This window comes from Bos grunniens, chromosome 22 (genome assembly GCF_055505025.1).
Source record: "Bos grunniens cultivar Pamir isolate PY7600 chromosome 22, Bosgru_T2T1.0, whole genome shotgun sequence".
Lineage (NCBI taxonomy): Eukaryota > Metazoa > Chordata > Mammalia > Artiodactyla > Bovidae > Bos > Bos grunniens.
In genome coordinates this window covers 46,519,386-46,534,236 of record NC_141186.1, presented here as the reverse complement: position 1 = coordinate 46,534,236, position 14,851 = coordinate 46,519,386, and the positions used below count along the sequence as shown (strand labels likewise).

The following is a 14,851-nucleotide window of genomic DNA, read 5'->3' as shown; positions in this document are numbered from 1 at the left end:
TAGATTTTAAAAGGAAAACAAATCATCTGAGTAGTATTATAAAAGACAATTCATATTGCTTACACTGAAAGAATCAACTCAATTAAAAATAACAATCCTTGCTTTTTCTAAATAGCTTGTTATAAAAAATATCCAAAATACTGATAATCAAATATGTTTAACCTAGACTATAAAAAGTTATTCTGATAGCATTTCCATATCAGAGTATTACCATGGTTTGTATAAAGGACTATTTTGATCTTTATGGAAAAAGGGATTTAAGTAGGATTATTATTATTTATTTGTTTTACTTAGTTTAAGACATTAATATTCATTTCAAGCATATTCTACTCAATGGTTTTATTTATAAAATGTTTTCTGTAAGTGAGAATTTATGGAATGTTCTTTTTATTAAAATTTTCAATCATACAGAAAAGAGAGAGATTCTTTAGAAAGCACTTAAAGATACACACACAGAGTAGTGATTTAAGAATCTTTTGGTTTTATTGCTGAAGCAAGCTATACTTGCTTTCCCTTCTCATTTCAAAATGACTTCTTAGATTATTGAGTAAATTAATTTTTAACTGTGCCTGTGTATGTAAATCCTCTTGTTTAAAATCAGCCAGTGTTGAAACAGCCAGCAAATTTCATGATCATCACTAATAGCTGTGGCAGTCTAAAATTCACAACCAGAGTCAGATAATGTTAATATTAGCCAAGCAGACAGTGTGGATTGATACTGAGATTCCTTTTCAGGCTTAAAAATACACCAATAGGATTTAGTTTCTGTGTTTCAGTGGCTTTTCACGTATGTTCTACCTCTGACGAGGGCCTATATGTTTCTCCTAAGAAAAGGTCCTTCTGTGTATACCCAGTACAGAAATTTAAGACAGATCACTGAGTATGGTTCTTACCAGGTTCTTACCCTGCTACTTCTATTCACATTGACGATAAGGGATGTTGTGATGGTAGAAAGAGAGGGACATTCTGGGGAGGGGAAATAAGCAGAGCACCTTTTTGGTCTGGGAAAGGTGGAAAGGTCCAGGGATCTTCTCTGTGTGTGCGGTGGGGGCAGAGGGGTGGGTGGGAGGGACTCTATATATCTCCATACTCTACACATGTCCTCTTTACTAGATCTATGTTTCCATGACCTTCTCCTTAGTGCTATCTCACCAACTAATTTGTACAGAGTGTTATTCTGTTAACTTTCTACTCTCCAGCTTTCTGTTCACCATGGGGTGTGGAAACTGGAGAACATGGATGACATCTGCCATCTTTAAATATGTGTTTGAGAAAGTGGGTGGGAAAGAACCCTCCCTTTTCCTGCATACTCCCATCATGTTCTCAGATCATGAACACTATTTTTTTTTTTAAGAATCAGTGGTTCTCCTTTCAAAATGTTTCATCTGATATTTAAAGATGTACACAGCTGCATATTTCCCCCAAAGGTTATTGGCAGAAGTAATAGTTGATATCAGTTTGATGGGAAACTAAGTGACACTGGTTACAATTTAAATGCGTTTTTATTGGTAAGGCCTGTAAATGGTTTATTGCCCAGGACCTTGTGCCTGCAATTCACCCTGAGTGCCTCTAGATGGTGGCAGTGTCTTTTTCTGGAGTGCAAGTTCATGTCATGCTAGGTGTTGGAAGGAAGACAAGAGATGCAGCTGTGTACTCACAAATTATATACACACATATATAAAGTATTTCTGTATTATGTTATACATTTGTATGATGTATTTTATTAACAGTCAATATGCTGATCAACTTTAATAAGAAAGTAAAACGTATAAACATAGGAGAAAGGATAGAAGAAATATGATATTTGTGGAGAGAAGGCCTTTGTTCTTGGCTTAGGGCCATTCTCCTCCCAAACTGAGTTCCCCACTTGTGCACAACCTTCTCTCTTGGCCCAAACCTCCAGGGCTGAGCAGATGGCAGGAGGCTCTGCTGAAAACCACCTGGCAACCCTCAAATGAGCTGCCGAGCCTGACGCCCTTGACTCACTCAGATGCCTTCTCAGAGCCAGGAGTCCCGCTTACCTCCTTTCTCTGGGGCTTGGCACTCATCACCAGGGCCCTCCAGCTACAGGATGAACAGAGAATTCTGCCACTGGCCCTAGCAAGCATCCTCTGAATGGAGACGTGAAAGAAGGCAACATAGCAGATGTCCTTGAAAAGTCACAAGTCCAGTGCATGTCCTTTTGGGCAAAGAGAAAAAACTGCCTCAATTTATCCCAATAGAAGAAAGCATGGATGGAGTTGATCTTAGGGTTGAAGGCTTTTAGGACTGGTAGCTTCCCATCCTATCCCCCTTCCTCCCTCCCTCCCTCTCCTTCTGCTTTTCCCTCATTACACACACACATACACATACACACACACACGCTCATCTCTCCTCATCTTTCTGGGTTGACTTTATTTTCTCAATTGCTTCTCTGTGAAGAGGGGATATGGCTATCAGGCTTACATTCCTAAAACCACACACAAAGCAGTGTAGAGAGTTTTTCTTATTCACTCCAGATGGAAAAAAGGAAAAGTCCCCAAATAGCCTACTTTGAGTCCATGTGTCTAATTAATAAAGCAATCAGTGTGACCTGGGCAGAGAGAGAGAGTTGAGTGAGTGTGTGTGTGTGTGTGTGTGCATGTGAAGGGCTGTGGTTGGCACAGCCTGAGTTGGATGCCCAGCCACATGTGCAGGGTGGGAGAAGTTAACTGTCAATAAAACACTGTGTATGGAAAGGCTGAAGAATATTTCCCTAAAGGACGGGGTTGGTATTTGCAAACAGAAGAAAAAAAGAAGTGCTAGGCAATTTTTTCAAAAGGTCTACCCTGCATTGTTCCATTTGCAAATATTCTTAAGTAAAGTAATTGATGAAATTGCTGTGCAGCAGATAACTTGTTGCTAGTGTTGTTAACCTGGTTTTCAGAAAGCTTCTGAATTGGTCCAAGAAGGCCGGAAGAGTATTTTTATTTTTGTTTGGGCTGGTCATGAAGAAGACAGCCTTCTGCTCATGTAATGGGAGCCAGTGTGCCTGGCCCAGCCAGCTCTCCCCTTTCTGCCCCATTCTTTCCTGTCCCTGCTGGTGGACTTGTGGTTCCTCAGGGCTAAGACCTGTGTCTTATCCCTGGTTGTCTTCCCAGCACGTGGCATGAAACTTGGCACATAGCTGATGCTCAGGGAATGTTTATCAAGGGAATCGATGAATAATAATGACTAGACCTGCAGCAGAATCGGTAGACCACAAACCCGCTGCTGTTATCCTATCTGGGCCGCACCCTACAGCCGTTAGTGGGAAACTAATCAGGCCTTAGGAGGAGAAGCCTGGCATCACTGCATGTACCTCGCACATGAATCTAAATGCATATTCATATGAGCCCACATGCATGATTAACTTGGGAAGCTGACAGGAAGCAGTCAATCTGTTGAGCAAGTTTGTGTTTTATAAACCAGATGTTCGGTATTATTATTCATCATTTCCTTTGATACCAGAATGGTCTCCATTATGTAGCATAGGAAATGAAGGATATGGAATAATATACACTTTTTATACAGCTGAATACCACAACCAAGCATTTCAGAGGCCTGTTCAAAGCCTGGGCAAGTGTAATTGAATGGCAGTTCATTTTGGGATTCACACTTGGACTTCAGTTAATGGGATTTTGCCCAGATGGACCATTGCGACCCCCCTCTCCCATTCCTAACCTTGGAAAATGAATGTTGACTTTATGTCTGCATTTTTCTTGGAAGACGTGTCTATGAATCATAGGCAGTGTTCTTGCCTCAGTGGCCTTTACAGGTTAGGGAGCCACAGAAAAGCAGGGACCCTCTAGTGTGGTGTGGGGACAGAGGGTGTCTGGCTGTGGTTGGCTGCGTAACTCTTGATGGGTGGTCTTGAGAAAAAAACCTTTTGCCACAAGCTGCTTTTTCCTGTGGCAGGAGTACAGAATGCCTCTCAATCGAAAGGTGCTTACTGTGCATATTAACTTTCAATTTGATGTTCCTTCTCCACGAAATGTTTAAGGTTCGCAGAACCCAGACCCACTGGAGAGTAGGAAAGGTGGAACTGGTGGGTGCAGAAGAGCATCTTCACGCTGTGCAAGTGTTATTTCCGGAGTGCTGCCAGCCCTCATGGCCATACTGATGAGTTGGTGTATGATCGGAAGGACTACAGGTTAGGGTTCTGGCCAAACCAATGCACATCTGAGCCAGAACGGTCCCTGAAAGAGGCGCATGTGAGCTCATAGCAGTGGCTAGACTGAGCCCACTGCATCTCCTTTGTTTACCTGTGGCTGTTTAAAAATGAATGGTTTCTGTGCAAATGCAGTATTATGGTTTTTTTTTTTTTAATTTAAGTAATGGTACATTAATTATATTTGGAATTAGCCCCTGAATGAAGTTGATACTATATCCTGGCTTAATATTTAGAAGTTAGTTTCCCCTGATCTTGCATTTGGGCCAGGACAATTACCAGTGACTTATAACTGATTTTTACTGTTTGCAGGAAAAAGTTTCATTTCTCATTATTGTCAGTGGCTATGTTTTTACTTCATCCATGGTACATATTGGCATTGCTTGAAATTTTGATTTGAGCTCCAGAGTGGAAGTTACCCAGGGTTATGGATCAGTTCAAATCAGTTTTCTGTGTAGCATTAAGGTTTACTCAAGGAGTCAGAATGTGGGAAGGTTTCTGATTCTGGGGGAATTATTCATCGTGGCTTGGTTCTGCCTTTGAAAATGGCATTGCATGCCCCCCTTGTTGGCCATAGTATACTTTAAGTATATTTAGCAAGGTATTGGAACCATGGTTCCAGAAACTGTTATATACTGGTTGCCTTGGTTCCTGCAACAGTGATTGTCAGCATTATCTCATAGTTAATATTATTTGGTTATTAATATTATATATAGTTTGTTTATTTATACTAGTACCAAAATTAGGCCGCCGCAAATAATAGATTACATGATTAAATGTGTATTACTCCTGATTCTCCAGAGAAAGAAAACCATAAGCGATGTGTGTGTATGTTTTTCCCTTAAATGTAAGATAAGTACACACACAAGGAGAGAGGGGGAGGGAGAGATTTTAAGCAACTGCCACCTACATACGCGCTGGGGACTGACACATCTGAACACTGTAGGGCAGGTCGGCAGGCTGGAAATTCCAGCAGAATGGGGTTTTACAGTGTTGGGTCTCAAGACAGTCTGGAAGAAGAGTTCCTTCTTCCTTGGGAAAAATTCCTTCCGTTTTCCTTGGGAAAACTGTTTTTGTCTTAAGTCCTTGACTGATTGACTAAAACACACACAGATTATGGAGAGTAATCTGCTTTATCAAAGTCTACTGAGTTTTTATTGAAATATAGTTGACCTATAATATTATCTTAGTTTCAGATGTACTACATAGTGATTTGACATTTGCAAACATTATGAAATGATCATCACTATGTCTAGTAACCATCTGTCCCTGTACAAAATTATTATATTACTGACCACATTCCTTATGTTGTGTATTACATCCCCATGGCTTACTTGTTTTATCGCTGGAGGTTTGTATCTCTTAAACCCCTTCACCTATTTTATTCCCACCCTCCACCCCTCCCCTCCAGCAGTCATCTGTCTGTTCATCTGTGAATTTGTTTTTATTTTAGCTTGTTTGTTTTGTGTTTTAGATTCCGAGGATAAGTAAGACGTCTGACTTAGGTTTCTTTTAAATTACTGCCTCTGTGCTGGGAATTGAAAAGTGTGAGATTTTGCGAGTGCTCTTTAAGAGCAGAATCTCCATGTCCTATAACTCCATGCCTCCTCTAAAGATAAGTCCTGCTGATTTTCAAAGCCACATGTTCAGGGGTCTTGACTTCCCAGTGTAGGGTCCCTGGGCTGAGGAGCCTGGAGCTCAGACCACTTGCTCCTTGGGGAGTGCCTCGACAGTTATGGTGTTCCTCCATTTGTAAATGCTGGCGTGGATGTGTGGGTCTCGACTTTATCACGACTCCGCCCCTCCTATGCATCACACTGTGGTTCCTTCTTTATGTCTTCAGTTGTAGAAAATCTTTTCTGCTAGTCTTCAGGTTGTTCTCATAGATAATTGCCCTGTAAGTAGTTGTAATTTTGGTTTGTCCTCGGGAGGAGGTGATTTCAGAGTCTTCCTACTCCATCATTTTGGCCATCTCTAAAGTCAACTACTTTAAGTGTTAATTACATTTAAAAAATACATTTACAGCATCTACGCTGTTGTTTGAGCTAATGACCATTGCCTAATCAGGTTGCTACATAAAATTTACTGTCACATCATGAATTTCCAGTCCTTGAGGGATCATGAGATTCTTGCATTGTTTTGCTTGTCATGGAGGAATAGGCCCATCTTGACATACAGGTAAAACGGATAAAAACATGGTTTTCTCTGTCTCTGTTAAGGGTTTTCCCAACTCATATAAGTTTCTCTTCAACTGTCATCATTATTGATGGTGGAAAGGATTTCCTTTTAACAGTGCTTCTTGAATTTTAATATGCATACTAATTATTAGAATAAAGATTCAGATTCAGAGAATCTGGAGAAGGTTTGAAATTATGCATTTTTAGGGCACTCAGATTGGAGAAGGCAATGGCACCCCACTCCAATACTCTTCCTGGAAAATCCCATGGACAGAGGAGCCTGGTAGGCTGCAGTCCATGGGGTCGCTAAGAGTTGGACACGACTGAGCGAATTCACTTTGACTTTTCACTTTCATGCATTGGAGAAGAAAATGGCAACCCACTCCAGTATTCTTGCCTGGAGAATCCCAGGGATGGGGGAGCCTGGTGGGCTGCCGTCTATGGGGTCGCACAGAGTCGGACACGACTGAAGCGACTTAGCAGCAGCAGCAGCAGGGCACTCAGATGCTGAAGATGCTGCCGCTTCTTCATACTACATCACAAGAAATGCTGTCCTATTGCTCAAATAACCTATTGGAAGAAGACTGGTAAAATATTGACCAAATTTAATGACCTGTTCTCAGGAGGCCTGCCAGTCCATGGGGACCTCAGTCCATAGGACCCTCTAGATTTCAGGATCGTCTGCTTATAATAGTCTTTTCAAAAAAGACTGAGGGAACAACACCTTCTTTTCTGTGAAATTAAAAGTGACGCAAAAGTGCCCAAACATCAGAAAACACTCCAGCCTGAAGATAGTGGATTCTCATTCACAGGTTGCTTTATTTGAAGCTTGAATAGACTATGAAACCAGGAAGTAAACCTCTCCTACTGATTGGCCAATTTTGGCCAATTTTGGTCCCTGTCGTCAGTGCCACATGCCTTAATCTTCCTGGAGACTCTGCTACTTGCTAGCCATGTGATCTTGAAGGCAGGGAAAGGAAACTAACATCCTTTGAGCACTTGCAGATGCCAAGTACTTTGATGGACAGTTTCACATTTTATCTTCATGGCAACAATGCTGAGGAATAGTTGGTGCTATTTTATATGAGAACATGAAGGGTTAGATAAAGATTCAAAGCTGAGAACTAGAACCAGGTTTGTCTTGGACCAAAGCCTACTGTTATCTAAGAGTCAGTTTCCCCATTTGCTCACAGAGCAAGGTAGGGGTTTATACCTTTCTCCTGACACTGTTGTGAAAGACAGATATGATGGTGGGTCTCCGTGCACTTGTATGCAGTTCAATGAGTTACAGAAGTATACTATGGGCCAAATTCAAGGGTTGTTCTTCCAGGAGGAATGTTCAGCTTCAGTTACCAGTGATTCAGGGATGAAATGGATAAGTTATTTTTTCATTTTGTTTGTTTTCCATCTGGGACTGGCATGCAGATATATGTAGAGATTCAAAAGGGCCATGACTCAGCTACCTTGGGGAGAATAAATGCTTCCAGATTCCATTGTTTGCAGCAGGGGCAACTCATAAAACCCCTTATGCTCATGCTTTCTGATCCTCAATTTCCGCATTAAGGAGAAGCATTAATATTGCACATATTGAACATAAAGTCTGTAAAGTAAAACGATAAAATCAATCTGTAGTAATAAAATAAAATGAATCACTAGGATCCAAACAGGGCTTTATTTGAACTCAAATGGCTGAATGCAGTAAACAGATCAGCTGGAGTGACTGATGGTAGCTATCATTGTTTCCCCCACCCGTGAGAAGAAGCTAGGATCCTCATCAGCACATCCAGGTAGAGGAATATTGTCCTCCCACCTAAGCTATAAAGACTTGAGTGGACACTGGTCCATTTCCAACAGCCCCTGGTCAGGAAGGGATGAGACAGTGAAAAGGTATGGCCCCTGGCACTGTTTCTTCCAGACTATTCTCAGGTAACCGGCTTTTCTTTCTCCATCCAGCTTGCTGATGATCAGGGCCCCGTCCTGATGACCACGGTCGCCATGCCTGTGTTTAGTAAGCAGAATGAGACTGTGAGTACAGTGACTGGATTTCCTTCTTGATGCTAAGGGGGTCGTTAACTCAGACCCTCTCTGACTCAAGTTCTGGTGACCTTTATTTACTTATTTAATTTAAGGATGGAGGATGTATAATTTTTCCTCACTTTTAATCCTGCTGTTAGAATCATGAAATCAAGAATAGATGAGAGGAATTTAAGCAGGCATCTTTTTACAGTATGCACCACTTTTCCAAAACTGAAGTGTTTAAATGACCAGAGGAAGGAAATCTCCAGAAAGAATCCTTGATTGTGATGGGATGATCTCACTCTCATTTATAGGTCCCAACCTTGAATTAGATCCCCAGGGCTGTGACAGTGAAGTGTTACAGATGGGATGGCTTACAATAGACGTGTATTTTAACAATTCTAGGGGCCAGAAGTCTAAAATTAAGAAGTCAATTGTAGGGGAGACTCCTTCCTTGCCCACTCCAGTCTCCACCTCTGTCTTCACACGGCCCTCTTCTCTGCTTTTCTCTGTATCCTTTCCTCTTATAAAGACACAAATTGTTGGATACAGGCCCCATCCTGCATCCAGGATGATTTCACTTTGAGATCCTTGATTAAGTACATCTACAAAGACCCTATTTCCAAATAGGAACGTGGCCTGAGGTTCTGGGGGCAGTTGCATTGGGGTGAAACAGCAGGCAGGATAGTAGCAATGTGTATCTTATTCTAGAAGGCCCTTTCTGACATCAGAAAGTATAGCACATCACGTTGACCTTGGGACCTGGAACCCTAGAGGCCTATTCCTTTACCCCATTCCTTGGTTCCAACTGTTTGGAAAAATGTTAGGGTTTTTGCATCTTTCTCTGGCTATTTAGTCTCTTTCTCCTGGGCGCCAGATGGCAGTATAAATTGAGAACATAGTTAACATGCTAAGTGTTTCCTGTAAAAAGTTTCTGTAAGAGAAGCTGATTAATGATTGAAACTCCTTGGCCTCTTCAGATTCTTAATTCTCAGGAGAGAAAAGGAAATGGTTCTTAGGGTGTGTGTTGAGGGTTATAATAGGCAATGTTTGGCCTGAGAAGCTCCCATTCTGTCCTAGGAATGTTTTGGGTGGGGAATAGAAGTTACCTCTTGCAAATCTGGATTAAGCTTCAATTTCTCTCAGTTTGAAGAAGGCTCCAGACAGTGCCTATGGTGTGTGACTTTTCAGGACATTATATTTATTCTGCCAAATTAACATTCTGTTGTTTTTATTGTTTAATGTTTCTTTTCAATAGAGATCAAAAGGCATTCTTCTCGGTGTGGTCGGCACAGATGTCCCAGTGAAAGAACTTCTGAAGACTATCCCCAAATATAAGGTAATGCATCGCTTAATTAAGAGTCGAGAGCCAGATGCATGAGATAATCTCGCAGCCTGCCATAGTGACAAGAAAAGCTTGAAGGAAACTCACTCTTTCTAGCGGATTCTGTGTTGTTTTGTTTCGGTAGAATAATAACAGTCCAGGAAGATCTGATTAGGTCTACATGCACCCACCCAGGTTTGTATGGGCCTGTGAAAGTCTACACAAGTCTGCAGGACGACTATACAGGTCTTACACCTCTGATGATTTTCTAAGCCAGTCTTGACTTACCCCAATCTGAGGACCCCCTAAAATCTGTTGCTTCTTAACAGAAACCCAATGAGGCACAAATAAAAGTGGTCCCTGCTTCTACTGAATAAATATTCCCTTTATCCTGAAAGGTAATGGGGTACAAATTAATATTCCTTTCCTAGTGCTACATTAAACGTATGGCAGTAAGAGAAGTGTAAGTTTGTTTTGAATTCTGGGGACAGTTGAGAGGGTGCAGTAGGAAAGCTTAAATACAGGGTCTACATGCCACCTGAAATCATTTCACTGTATGGTGTTTTTCCTAAGAAAGCAAAATATGTCATGCGAAGATTGGATAGAGAGCTGAGGAGTGAGATCCATAGGGGACTGTTCGGACTCAAGGTGTGAACCCCTGCCTTCTCAGGCTCCCCTTAGCTGTGGACATCAGCACATCACCACTTTCCAGAAGCCCATGCTGCACCTCTACCTCTTGGCCCAGGCTTCTCAGAGAACCCATAAGGTCAGGTTCTTCCCAGTGCTTCCTAGATGGGCCTTAGAACCTGATCCACTCCTAGAAGAGGAAACTTCTTAGGTGTGTCTGTTCCCATGTGCTGATTCCATTTAGGTGATCAAATTAGAAAGCTACCTTCATAATCAAAGGAAATCAACTCTAAGCTAAAATCAGGTATCCAGGCTACAAAAGGTGGCCTCATTAACAAAATAAATTTTCTGATTGGGTTTACTGAGATGACAAAGGTCTTTCTTCCTGCTATCACCCTGGAGCTCTGACAGCCGGGTTCTTTCACCAAAAGGGCTTTTCCATTTGGAGTTCAGTTTCCAGAGTGTAATACGACATCTGGTTGACCCAAACTCACAAAAGCACATGTTGAAAACTGTTTAGCTCCCTAGAGGTGGAAAGTCAGGGGGTTAGGGAGCTATTTGAGGCCCATAAAGATAGTGGACTTTACTCTTATTGAAATCCTTAGACTTAGAGGCCCAGAATTGCTGGCTCACTGTTTAAGAAAGAGCATCCAACCTTTACCACTCTTAAGCCTCTAGCATCAAATAAGATGTAGAAGCCCAGATACAGGGCCACTATTTAATATATGCCCAGTAAATCCAGAAAGGATGAACATATAGGTGTGTGTGTGCTTGGTCACTCCGTTGTGTCTAACTCTGCAACCCCATGGACTGTATAGCTCACCAGGCTTCTCTGTCCATGGGATTCTTCAGGCAAGAATACTGGAGTGGGTTGCTATTTCCTCCTCCAGGGGATCTTCCTGACCCTGGGATGCATGTCTCCTGCACTGGCAGGTGGATTCTTTACCACTGAGCCACCTTGGGAGCCCAGAACATATAGGAAATGGTAACAATTACCCTGTGAATTTGTTTTTCAAAGCTTCTTCTACTAGGCAATGTACTAAGATCTTTATAGCATTATCTCACTTAATGCAGTAGACACTGCTATCCTTGGCTAAAGAAACAAGAGACTCAGAAAATTTAAATATCTTGCCAAGTCTCAAACTAGCAGTGCATGCTTTTAGCTATTACCAACCTAGACAGCATATTAAAAAGTAGAGACATTACTTTGTAAACATAGGTCCATCCGGTCAAGGCTGTGTTTTTCCAGTAGTCATATATGGATGTGAGAGTTGGACCATAAAGAAAGCTGAGTGCTGCAGAATTGATGCTTTTGAACTGTGGTGTTGGAGAAGACTCTTGAGAGTCCCTTGGACTGCAAGGAGATCCAACCAGTCCATCCTAAAGGAAATCAGTCCTGAATATTCATTGGGAGGACTGATGCTGAAGCTGAAACCCCAATACTTTAGCCACCTGATGTGAAGAACTGACCCATTGGAAAAGACCCTGATGCTGGAAAAGATTGAAGGTGGGAGAAGGGGACGACAGAGGATGAGATGGTTGGATGGCATCACTGACTTGATGGACATGAGTCTGAGCAAGCTCTGGGAGTTGGTGATGGGGGAAGCCTGGCATGCTGCAGTCCATGGGCTTGCAAAGAGTTCACAACTGAGTGAACTGAACTGAAGCCTAGAGCCATAAGAAACAATAAAGGACAATAATAGTAATAGTTAAAATATATTAAAAAAATTAGTAGCTAAAATAATACAATAAGACATTCACTGAACTTTTCACTGTGTGTTTAGTATGGTAAAAGTGCTTTATATTCACTGTTCCCACTGAATCCTCGTTACACTCCCATGAAACAAGTACCACTTGGTCCCATTTTTAGATGAAGATATGTGAAATAACTCTTATTATTTCTCGTTATAACTCAGCAAGTAAATGATGAAGGAAACAAAGTGTAATAAGGGGATAAGAAGAAGATCAGCTACAGAAAATTGGCTGCTTTCCCCAAAGGGTCTGGGAACCAGAGACCCAGGTGGCATACCTTAACCTAAGTTGCCCTTCCTCTGGTCCCCACCAGAGCTGTGGGAAGAGGTGTCCATGGCAGCTGGAGTGAACCGTGGGTGAATGGGGCTCTCTCATCTAGGAGAGGAGAGCTCCAGGGATCAGAGTGCAGATCACACCTTTTTCTCTTGATTAACACCTTGTAAAGATGAGTCAGCTCTTGGCTCGTGTGGTTTTCCCAGAAGATATTGATAGAATTCTTTCTTTTCCATTAGCTTCACAGATTTTCCCACAAGCAATCAGACTTCCTGTAATTTTTATTAAGAATTCCAGACACCCCAGCAATAATTTCCAGACACCACAGCCTCTGTTAATGTAAAGGGCCATTTTATAATTGGGTTCACTTCATTAGTCCCGATTCTCTGCACTTGGAAGGGAAGCACCTCCTTCCCCAGGCTTTTGCACCACAAGGCCTCTGGCCACCAGGAGAGCGTGCTTCAGGATGGGGGCCCCTTTGGCAGCCCCAAGTGCCGGGAGGCCTTGTGTCCCATCTGCTCTCTGACTGCGGCACGGGACTGCATGTCAGAATGGACAGAATGGCTAGTTGTATTTCAGATGAAACAAAAATTAGAGATTTCATCTGTATATTGATTTGAGGCCCTAAGCAAATGTTGGACATTGCCATCTACAAGTTTTAGGTTTTTTGAGAGACTCATCCACAGAATGGGGAATGTGTTTTGAGATTTGCTAAGTTTCTCTTCTTCCATCTACATTAGGTTATATCCATTTGCAGTCAACGAACCAACAAAACATTCTGATGTTATTTTCTCACTGTTCTCCTGGGAAGGATTTTAACCAGATAGTTTCTGAATGTCAAGAAGACTTTCTCAGGTACAGGCTTGAGGAGGACTGACTATGTACCACCCATAGCAAATCAGCTTCTCCTTTTCAGCTTACGTTCGATATTTACTCTAGCTCAAATTTTAAAGATGAATGAGGTAATATTTGGGTAAAGTGATGACTATCTTAAATACGTGCAGACCTTAACTGGAGCACCTGCCATGTGCTAGACATTATGCTAGAGGCTGGAACAGTCAAAAGATGAATGAAAGGCTTCCTTTCCCACAGAGAGCCCATTCTGATGGGGGAGTGTCTAGAATAAGGCAGATGAAGGAAAGACATCCAGCTAGGGTTGAGAAGCGGGCAGAAAAGGAAGTGTGGCATTTTCATGCATTAAGGTGAAGGTAGTAATGGAAAAATTCTCAGAGTTTTATGGAGACATGATATGGAAAGGAGGGCGCAACAGGAGAGACATGTTTATAGGAGAAGATCATGAGGCTGAGCTCATAGCTGGGGAGAAGTGGGAAGGAGTAGTGCTCTGGACAGCTTGCATTCATTGAGTAAAGGTCTCAGTGGGAGAAAAAAGCTGCAGGGGGTTTATTGTTGCTGTCATGAGCTCTTGAGAGGCAATGAGTGGAGGAAGGAAATGCTGGGTAAGTAGGTAGGGGCCAGACCCCAGGGAGACCTGATGGATAGACCCGTAGATTCTGTCTCACACATGAAAGTGAAAGAGAGCTTCCCTGATGGCTTAGCTCAGTTGGTAAAGAATCTGCCTGCAATGCAGGAGACCCCAGTTTGACTCCTGGATCAGGAAGATCCACTAGAGAAAGGACAGGCTACCCACTCCAGTTTTCTTGGGGCTTTGCTTGTGGCTCAGCTGTTAAAGAATCCACCTGCAATGCAGGAGACCTGGGTTCACTCCCTGAGTTGGGAAGATCACTTGGAGAAGGGAAAGGCTACCCACTCCAGTATTACGGCCTGGAGAATTCCATGGACTGTGTAGTCCATGGGGTCACAAAGAGTCAGAGATGACTGAGAGACTTTCACTTTAACTTTCTACACATAAAAGAGGTCTTTAGTGGGTTTTACAAAGGGGAACAACAGAGTCAGAGTTACCTTTGACTTTGATTAATCTGAAGGATAACTTTGTTGGGGCCAAGCTTTGAGGCAGAAAGAACAGGTAGGACCATGGTGGAAATCTGCTATATTAAATCTACATGGATGGTAAGGTGGGGAAGCAGAGATGAATCTAAATGATTTCTGGAGAAAAACTTAGTGATTACTTAGGTCAACAAGTTGGGGATGAAAGAGAGAAAGGGATCTAGGGATGGTTCTTTAGTTTCTAACTTGAGAGTTGGGTGGGTGGTTGGTGGTGCCACCAACTGAGAGAGAAGTGCAGGGAGAGCAGCACTAAGGGAAGGGGCCCACGTTGGACTGGGCGAGTCTGGGCACCTGTGTGATGCCCAGGTAGAGACACACACTTGAACCCTGGGGTCTACCACTGAGGCGAGAGGCCAAAGCTGGAGCACAGATCTGGAGGTCAACAGCATCCAGGTGGTTGATGAATCATGCTGGAGGAGAAGGAGCTAAAGCAGACAAGGAGCACTGGGGACAGAAGCTTACTGCTTCCAGGGTGAGTAGAGGACGAGGATCCTATGAAAGGGAGGGAATCCAGGAGTGTGGGGCCTGGAAACTGAGGGATTAGAGTGT

General features: G+C 42.5%; 1 protein-coding gene across 6 annotated transcripts in view; it reads left to right on the top strand.

The window, feature by feature from the left end:
- CACNA2D3 (calcium voltage-gated channel auxiliary subunit alpha2delta 3) overlaps window positions 1-14,851 on the top strand; it is a 900,680-nt gene that overhangs the window by 679,154 nt on the left and 206,675 nt on the right. For all 6 annotated transcript variants that reach the window (XR_015151529.1, XR_015151528.1, XM_086367461.1 and 3 more), the window contains 2 exons: window positions 8,299-8,370; window positions 9,620-9,700. Coding sequence is in view for 4 of the 6 variants with exons in the window: in XM_086367461.1 (XP_086223587.1) it covers window positions 8,299-8,370; window positions 9,620-9,700 (153 nt within the window). In the remaining 2 variants the exon portion in view is untranslated. The remainder of the gene's footprint in view (window positions 1-8,298; window positions 8,371-9,619; window positions 9,701-14,851) is intronic.